Source organism: Musa acuminata, chromosome BXJ1-8 (assembly GCF_036884655.1).
Source record: "Musa acuminata AAA Group cultivar baxijiao chromosome BXJ1-8, Cavendish_Baxijiao_AAA, whole genome shotgun sequence".
NCBI lineage: Eukaryota > Viridiplantae > Streptophyta > Magnoliopsida > Zingiberales > Musaceae > Musa > Musa acuminata.
This window is the reverse complement of record NC_088334.1, coordinates 45,788,765-45,798,419: the sequence shown is the minus strand read 5'-3', so window position 1 is coordinate 45,798,419 and position 9,655 is coordinate 45,788,765. Positions and strand designations below refer to the sequence as shown.

The 9,655-nt window shown below is 47.1% G+C and overlaps 1 protein-coding gene across 1 annotated transcript; it reads right to left on the bottom strand.

Annotated features, from left to right (window-relative positions):
* Nucleotides 1-1,763: 1,763 nt before the first annotated feature.
* Nucleotides 1,764-8,783, bottom strand: LOC135588193 (ABC transporter B family member 19). Its single transcript, XM_065080182.1, has 10 exons — nt 8,387-8,783; nt 8,240-8,294; nt 7,905-8,080; nt 7,616-7,816; nt 6,271-6,530; nt 5,815-6,131; nt 5,504-5,727; nt 4,167-4,992; nt 3,834-4,075; nt 1,764-3,214 (listed from the first exon to the last, which is right to left on the bottom strand). Exons 1-10 carry the CDS (start codon nt 8,642-8,644, stop codon nt 2,006-2,008), a joined length of 3,768 nt encoding a protein of 1,255 aa, XP_064936254.1. The 5' UTR covers nt 8,645-8,783; the 3' UTR covers nt 1,764-2,005.
* Between the last annotated feature and the right edge of the window lie 872 nt (nt 8,784-9,655).

Here is a 9,655-nt window from a genome sequence, read left to right as displayed (position 1 = left end):
TTCGAGATCACATTGCTGTTCCGATGTCCCGGTATTGAGCGGTCAAACGACAGCTTTGCCACCGCCCGCGTAAAAGAAGCGGCTTGTACGCACGTTGCTGCACCGACTGCATCCCCTGAAATATAAATAAATAAATATATATATATATATATATATATATATATATATATACTTAAAAAAATTCCTAACTTTGATAATTTATCAAGTAGCATCTCAACTTAAAAAAAATTATTTATATCATCTTTTTTTTTATCAAAATAATCATTATACTTTTGTCGACTATCACATTCCACCTAACCCTTGGCCACACTTTACAAATAACCTTCCTCCACCCTAATAGTTCATCCTTATCGTTCGTCACCCATAGATCACCTTTATTATCGATTGTGAGTAAGGAAGAAGATGAGGTGAGTCGTGTGCTTTGACTGTTACTTGTAAGCCTCATTCGAAGAGTGGCTCGTGCACCTACGCCATTAGTTGCCAAGGGACAATAAAGGTACAAGCCTTGCACCTTTGTCATCGCTTGTAGGCTCTCTCGTGTTGTTGATCGTGAATAATAAAAGATGGGACGAGCCATGGTCCCTAGTCATCAATTAAGAGGAAGGGGGGTGGGGAAGTTTATCGTCCCTCGCAAGCCCCCTTTCACAATCAACTATAGCGAGGAATGAAGAGACAATTCTTGGGGTCTATGGAGGTAGGGGTAATGTAAGGAGATGAGGGTGGCTATGCAGAGCGAATGTGACGACGATGGGTTTAACGTAACTAGGGATAAAATGAATTTTTTTACGTGGCCAAAACACTCTCTGAGAATTTTTAAAAATTAAAATGCTTTATGAGAATTGATCAAAGAAAGATCTTTTTAGAAAATTCATCATACATATATATATATATATATATATATATATATATATATATATAAGCTAATTGTTTAAAAATTATTTTCTTGGACTTTTTGCCGGAAGTGTCTTCATTTTTAGAATTCTTAAATATAATTTTTTATCTAATAATTGAACTACCCTTAACCACCTTCCCATTTTTTCTCCTTTTTATTTTTGCTATGAACTGGTCAATAGAGCGAACCAATCCAATTATAATATTTTTACATTATGTTACAGTATCTTTTTTATTATCGTTAAAAACACTGTAAACATAGTGTTTTTACATAAACTATATATACTCTAACACAATGTATAAACTGTGTAACAATATGATATAGTTATCATCATACAGTGTTTCAACAATATCTAAAATATACTATGTTACAATATTTTTTTGGTATTACTAATAATATTATAACACAGTGTAAAAATATTGTAACTAAACCGCGGACAGATCCATACAAAATAAAAATAAAATAGGGGGAAAATTGAATATGATTGACTATCAAATCAAGAGTATTTCAGGTATTAAGTAAAAAAACATATTAGTTTACATTTTTTTCCTAAAAATTCATCCTATATATATATATATATATATATATATATAGTCTTCTAGCTGATGATGACCATTGAAGCATGCAGAGTCCATCTCCTGAGCTGAGTCTTCTGGCGTTGGAAAGCCAGTCTGCTTTCTTCCGGTTACGATCTTGTCAGATAACGACAAGATGCTATGAGGTATGATTGTTCCAACGGCAACGACAAAGTGAGGTATGATAGAAATCAAAGTGGCGTCACAAGTGATGTACGATAGAATCCAAAGCGACGTCGACCAAAATCCTATGAGATCTTGTGATCTTCCATGTCGGAATCGTGGGGTAGTTTGAAGGTTGAAAAGTCCCTGTTAAAGATCTGATCGAATCACTTGATGATGATGCTTAAAGGTACTGATATCATCATCCCTACACTACAATTCCAACCTCAAAAAGATTACTTTTGGTCCGTACACATATTACCATAACGACATACCCAACGCATTTCCCCTCTCCTCGTGGAGAAGGAACGTTGCCAACGTCCATTTAGATACTGCATGCGTCCACCGTTTCCTGAGCTCAAAACCATGGCGGCCGTCAAACGTGGTAGTGTTGCAGCTGCAACAGCCGCGAGTAGGCGCCGTCGGGCCGGGCGACGAGGTCGGAGTGGCTCCCTTGCTCCGCCACGCGGCCGTCCTGCACCACCCCGATGCAGTCCACCCCTCGGATGGTAGAGAGGCGGTGCGCCACCAGGACGGTGGTGCGGCCCTTCATCAGCCGCTCCAATGCCTCCTGCAGCACGCACTCGGACTCCGCGTCCAGCGCGCTGGTCGCCTCGTCCAGCAGCAGCAGCGCCGGGTCCTTGAGCACCGCCCGGGCGATGGCGATCCGCTGCTTCTGCCCGCCCGACAGCTGCACCCCCCTCTCGCCCACCGTCGTCTTGTACCCGTCCGGCAGCGCGCTCACGAAGCCGTGCACGTTGGCGGCTCGTGCCGCCTCGATCACCTCCTCCTCCGTCGCGCCGTCCTTCCCGTAGGCGATGTTCTCCATGATGCTCGCGGCGAACAGCACCGGCTCCTGCTGCACGAGACCAATCTTAAGCCGCAGCGACTTCAGGTTCAGCCGCTTGATGTCCTTGCCGTCGATCAAGACCTTCCCCGCCGTGGGATCGTAGAACCGCTCGATCAGAGCGATGACGGTGCTCTTCCCCGACCCACTGGCTCCGACGAGAGCCTGGCTTTGGCCTGCACGGATCCTCAGATTGAAGTCCTTGAAGATGGTGACGTCCGGCCGAGACGGGTAGGCGAATTCTACGTGCCTCAGCTCGATCTCTCCGCGAACGGAGTCGACGGGCTCAGCCTCTGGGTCATCAGGATCGATCCGCGTGCCCCGGTTGAGGATGGCGAAGACGGAGCGGATGGACTCCCCGCCGCGGACAATTTCAGGGGCGAGGCTGACCGTCTCGGCGACGGAATTGGCGGTGACGACGAGGACGACGAACACCTTGATGACCTTGGAGAAGGTGGAGGCACCGGTGCGGACGAGGTGGGCACCGTACCAGAGGATGAGAGCCTCGGAGGCGTAGAGGGACAGCTGGGAGAGGCCGTAGAGGATGCCCGACGTCTGGCTCCGCCGGAGGCTGCGCCGCTGGGGGACGCGCAGCTCGCTACAGAACAGCGACAGGATCTTGCTCTGCGCGTTGAAGGCCGCCACGGTGCGGATGTTGCTCACCCCCTCCCCCGCGATCATGCTGGTCTTGGCATGGGCCTTCGCGGTGTCCCCAGCGAAGCCCTTGAGGGACAGTTGCTGATGATGATGACACATCCATACGAACAAACAGTAAGCGCTCACACTACAGATGCCGCAATCTACTGAGTTAGGCGAGATCTAACCAAGTACATAATAATGAATGCAAAGCAAGGAAACAAAAGGCAAAACGCAGGAGGCATCACGAGCACGAGAATCTCACCAAGCCCGCTTGTGTTCCTTTCGTGGCAGCTAAAAAAGGTACCGACTGCAGGCTTACATGTTTTTTACTTCAGCTTTCTACCGTGCTCAGACAAAACAATGGAAAGATGGCAGAGCTCTGATGCCCGGTGGCAGTAAAGCTGCTGGGAATGCACAGAGACACCTCGAGAACCACATGTGGTGCAGGTTAAAGAACGGACTAGATGAATTCTGGGGACCTTCCTATGCATTCTCTCCAATTCATCAGATCATAGAGGGAGGACAGTATCTTGCAGGACTGATATGAGCTCACTCATTCTGCCAGGAAACCACATGTGTGCTACAGTATTTTATTGGACCCCTGATCTTTTCTTATGTTTTAATCACGATCTAAATCTGGTGCAAGTCCTTGTAACGAAAGTGCATAGAGCTAAAGATTTGGATTAAGCTAGATTGAGAATAAGAACAGTTTATTTACCTGGGCAAAGTTGGCGAGGACCAGAAGAGGGAAGGTGGCCAGAATGAGAAGAGCAACACGCCATTCGACGATGAAGCCAACAATGAAGGAGGTCAGAAGCGAGGTCATGTTCTGCAGGATGACAGAGATCCTCTCGGCAATCGCAGACTTCACATCAGCTGCATCATTGGCTAAACGGGCAGCCACCAGGCTTGAATTGTTCTCCTCCTCATCGAACCATCCCACTTCATTCCTTAAGATGGCTACAAAATGTTTTCGAATTGGTAGATCAGTGTATTGGAACAAGCAAACGCAGAAGAGAGAAGGAATAGTACTGGGAGTGGTCTGTCATACCAGAAAGCATCATCCTTCTCACCCTAGTGGTGAGATTCTCCCCCATGATGCTGAAGAAGTAATGCTGAACCAAATAAGCAACAACTGCGTACAGCCCTGTGCCGATGTATACGAAGACATATTCCCTCGTCTTCCTCTCCATGGCATTTGGGTCCCTGTAGTAGAAAACCTCGATCATGTTGCTCATGACGATTGCAAATGTTGGACCTATGAACCCAGATAAGACCGATCCTATGGCACCCATGATGGTGTAAGGCCATTCAGGTGCATTTAGCTTCAAAAGCTTGAAGAAGTATCCACGAGGCGCAGGATACTTGAGGACATTGTCGGCATTGGACACCATCTCGATACGACCATCTGCTCCGGTGCTGTACTGATAGCTCAGGTTCCTTAAACTACCTGATCGAAGACTCAAGGATTTGGTGGAAAGTGAATGGCTCAGGCGGGAAGACCGGGATCTGCGCGTGGATGGACCACCGAAATCTCTGTTCCTTGCCATCTCCTGGAAACGTATCAGTGAGGCATAGGCTCCAGAGCTCCCTTTTGCCAGAAGTTCCTCGTGGGTTCCAGTCTCGACAACTTGCCCCTGCTGGATCACAGCAATCATGTCGACATTTCTGATGGTCGACAGTCGGTGTGCAACAACAACAGTGGTTCGTCCAACCATGAGACGATCTAGGGCTTCTTGAACTATGCTCTCTGATCCTGCATCCAGTGCACTGGTAGCTTCATCAAGGAGAAGGATCTTGGGATTCTTTAGCATGGCTCGGGCAATGGCAATACGTTGTTTCTGTCCACCAGATAGCTGTACTCCCCGTTCTCCTACCTGGAACAGGCAAGCAGGGGGAACATGAACAAACAATTTCTATTCAATCTGCAAAAGTCAAACAGCATAAAATGAAGAACTTGACCATTTCAATGAGAAATGATCAGCAAAATCAGAAACAGAACTGATTGGCATTTTCATCTATTGGTTTCTGTAGTTTAAATGCCATCCAATAATCAATATGAAATACATATAAATGTTTACATGTTGTGGTCAATCTAGAATCATACTTAAATGTATCATCAAGGTTTGACAGTAAACAAAATTACTAAAGAAGCAAAATAGCATTATACAGAAAAGAATCAGGAAGTGCAACATTTTAATCTCTGTTACTTGCATAAAAGGGAACTAAGTGCAAAAGAAAAGAACTAGAGCATGAAGAGTAGCGAATAAATTGACATGGGTTGCAAGAGCTTTGATTACTAGAGTAGCCGATAAGATAAAAGAAAAAGATTAATAACCATTTGCTAAGGGAAAAAAGAAGGAATTAGTTAGCCATAATGGCACTCACCTGGGTGTTGTAAGCATTTGGAAGCTGTGATATGAAGCTATGAGCATTAGCAGCAGAGGCAGCAGCTTCAACTTCAGCAATTGTAGCATCGGGTTTTCCGTAGAGTATGTTCTCAAGTATGGTAGTAGCAAAAAGTGCTGGTTCTTGATTCACCAAACCAATTTGTTCTCTTAGCCATTTTAATTGCAATGTCTTTATGTCCACATTATCAAGCAGAATCAACCCTGTAGCAGCAATAGAAATAAAGGATCATCGCAAGGGAATGATAGACATGTCAACCACATTTCAAATAAAAATTTCTCATCAATTACCTTGGTTAGGATCATAAAACCTTTCTATTAAAGCCACAACAGTACTCTTTCCGGATCCACTACCTCCCACAACAGCAACTGTCTTCCCTGCTGGAATGAAAAGAGAGAAATCTCGGAAGATAATGACATCGGGTCGTGACGGGTAGCTGAACGTTACATCCTTAAATTCTATGTTTCCATGGACCTCTGCCAAACACTTCCCATCAGATTGGTCCTGAACTATAGAGGGTTTTTGCCGGATAATCTCCAATAGCTTGTATCCAGCAGCCTTGCCTTTGCTAAAGGCCCCAAGATTTGAGAATGACTGACCTAAGCTCCTGCAGTTACAAGCGTATCCAATTATTGTGATATGAATTTGGCCTAATGAAAACAAACAAAACTCACATAGATACTTCAGGATCTAATGGTTTACCGGACACACAAACAAGGAAAAAAAAACACAGGTTAGAAACTCACATGCCACCAACAATAGCAGAAAATATGGCTGTGAAAGCCTTCCCACCATCAGTTTGTCCGTTCCTTATGAAAACACCAGCATACCAAAATACCAAAGCCCATGACATGCAAGCAATGCCATATGTGCAGCCAATACCGAGACCTTTTGCCATTCCTGCCTTATATCCAAGTTTCAGTGTGTTTTGAATTGCTTCGGAATAGGAATTGAGCGCCTTACTCTCTCCAACAAAAGAATATACCGTCCGAACTTGTGCAATTGCCTACAAAAGAGCATAAAGGATGAGAACAATCATATACACATCAATCTTTTCCAAAGTTCTAAACTGCTCTTGCATGAAACAACAGTAAACTTACTGGCCTAAACCTAAAATTGTGTAAGAAAATCAATTGTCAAACCCTCCTCATAGTCAAATTACTGGATTAAGCAATCCAAATACATGTAAAAATGGTGAAGCCCATTCTTTGAGTTGTTAGCTCACTAGAAGTCAACTAACATGGTTTATGCATGATAGATAGATTACTTCCATTGATGGACTCTGTAAAAAGTAAACTACAACAGTCCCATACGATAAGCAATAGGTTGTCGTTCAATAACGTCGAAGTTTTATCCAAAATAATTTCAGCTAACCTTCTCAATTGTCTCTTCATCAAGTGATGGTAAACAAGTTTTACTATCCAAGTGCCGTTCAGGTTTTTTATTACCTTCCCATCCATCCAAAATAAAGTTATGGAAAATTATCAGATGGAGATCGCAAACAAGAAGCCACACAGATTAGATTGATGTACACGCAATCCATATCAGGGTAATCCAGTCTACTCGAACCAGAAAAAATCCAACACATAATTGAAAGGCATAGACAGCAACGCACTCATCATAGAACTCAATTGAAGGCCCACATAAACCAGGTCAAACATAGGGGATGATGACCATCAATCAACAAAAGAAGGCATATGGTCTTCGCACGGAAAAGAGTTCCAAGGGGACCATGCTTAGACCAGGCATCTCGTCGAACAAGATGAGGAGTGGTCACACTATAATGGCCTTCTAAACATCAACACAAAGATAACCCAGTTCAACCTCGTTCACTACCTCTTTAATTTCCGGTGTCTTCCTCTGCTACGGACAACCAACACCGCTGCTAAAAGGCCTCGATCGGGAAGCGCCCTGTTTGCAAGAGGGGCCACCACAACAGCGGTCCCCTGCTCCTCCACCCACCAACTAAGACACCGCCCGCATTTACTACCCATCGACCGTTCCCCTGAACCCCCACCACCCCCCGCATGCACACACCTCAAGCATGTTGAGATCAAGGACTACGACCATGGTGGCGGTTGAATGATTCACCTGTTCGGCCACGATGCCGGCGTTGGCATACGACTCGCGGCTCTTGGAGGTGAGGCCGGTGAGAGTGTAGGCGTAGAGGCCTCCGGCGAAGGCGATCCCGGGAATGACGGCCACGCTGAGGAGGGCTAGCCTCCACGCCGAGACGAACCCAACCACCAGCCCGGCCAAGAACGTCGACAGGTAGTGAATGAAGTTACCGACCTGCGTACATGGAAGCAAAGAGAGTCAAGAAGAAATGGAGGGGGGAGGGGACGGAAGGAGAGAACGGGTGGTGGGGGGTGGGGGTTACCTTCTCGCTGATGGCGTCTTGGACGAGTAGGGTGTCAGTGGAGACGCTGAAGACGATGTCGCCGGTCCTCGCGTCGGTGTCGAAGAAGCCGACGTCCTGCCGCAGCACCGCCTCTAGGTACTTCCGCCGGAGAGCGCTCGCCTGCCGCTCGCCGGTGTACATCCAGCACGCGATCTCTGCGAACGAGGCGACAAGGGGTCAGGCGAGAAGCACACCGAGGGTGAACGGATCCAACGGAGACCGAGCTCGAAGAAGATATTTAAGTTCATCGGCAGGTGCACCAGTTCAAAAAAAGTAATCTTTGTGGCGGAAGAGGAAGATGCATTCTCACTCACCTGCGTAAGAGGACAGGCAAACTACCAACCCGAGGTAGACGAAGTAGAGAGCGTACTGAGAAGAAGATGAAGACGAACGTCGGTAAACAAGGGGACGAACAGGTGAGATCTTGTCAAATGAGGTGGGGGGAGAGGCGGTGAGCCGACCTTGGAAACCTCATGGGTCATGACCATGAGGTGGTGCTGGTTCTTGCCAAAGCCGTTGACGAGGTCGCCGAAGAGGAGGAAGAAGACGGGCATGGCGGAGCCGTGGACAACCGCCCCGACGCTTCCCGCCGCCATCAGCAGGCAGTCCCACCTGTCCGCGAAGGAGAACAGCTCGTGGAACGCCGCGCTCTGCTCCTGCCTCTTCTTCTCGCTCCCGTCAACCCCCGCCGCCGCCTTCCCGTCCGCCACATCCGCCATTCTCGTACCCAACCCCGACCCTTCTCTCTCAGATCCGCGCCGAGCCGAGCTCTACGCGGTGACAGCTCGTAGCGACGCTGCGAGGCACGGGATCTCCGCCATTAGAGCTCGGAAGAAGAGCGTGAGCTTTGCTTCACTTTGCTTGAGATAAAAAGAGAGCGAGAGAGAAAAGAGGGAGACATAGGAGAACCGGAGATCCAGTCACACACGGTGAGCGTAAGAATGGCTAAAACAGAAGTGCTTCTTCTGTTGTTTTGTTTTTTATATGGGAACTGACGGTAAGTGTACTGGATTCCAAGCATAAATCAAGACCGTCGATGTTAACCATCCGTAGGCCGGTACATTAATCTGGACCGTCAGAATCGAAGTGGACGGTATGATTCGGGAATCAGGCAGGCACCGGAGGGCAGTTCGAATCCGGTCGCGGAGGGCACGGGAGTCGAAATTACGGAATCGGGCATGCACGGGAACCGATTCCGAGAATAGAAAACGGGAAACGGGAAATTTTTGGGACGTATGCAATACACCAACTCGGTACACCAACCCAATCAAATCACGAGAGGTCCTTGGAGTACGCCCGACCCTGTACACCCACGAATCCTGATCGGGTGGGCTCCACCGTTCCATGGCGACGGGGGAAAACGTGTGGGTGGGCGTACAGTCGGGTCGTAGGCCTTGCTTGTCGGCTCCGCCACGACGAGCGATGCCCCGATCGAGGCGGCCATCGCAAGGAGTCGTGGGACCCGCGTGAATGAGCGGCAGGATCTACAGTAGCATCGACTCGAACGGCCGAGATGAAGTGAGAACCGTGGACCCAAGCGGGTCCCACATCAGGAGCCGCGGCAGAGCGAGGAAGACTGACATCAAATTAACGTGGGAAACCCTAACGTGGCATTTAATATTCGTGCCGTTTGAATTCCACTAATTTGGAATAATCGAATTTATTTTATTATTGAGAGCGTAAAATTGATATATATTCTGTTTATTATTATATTAAAATACTAATAATGA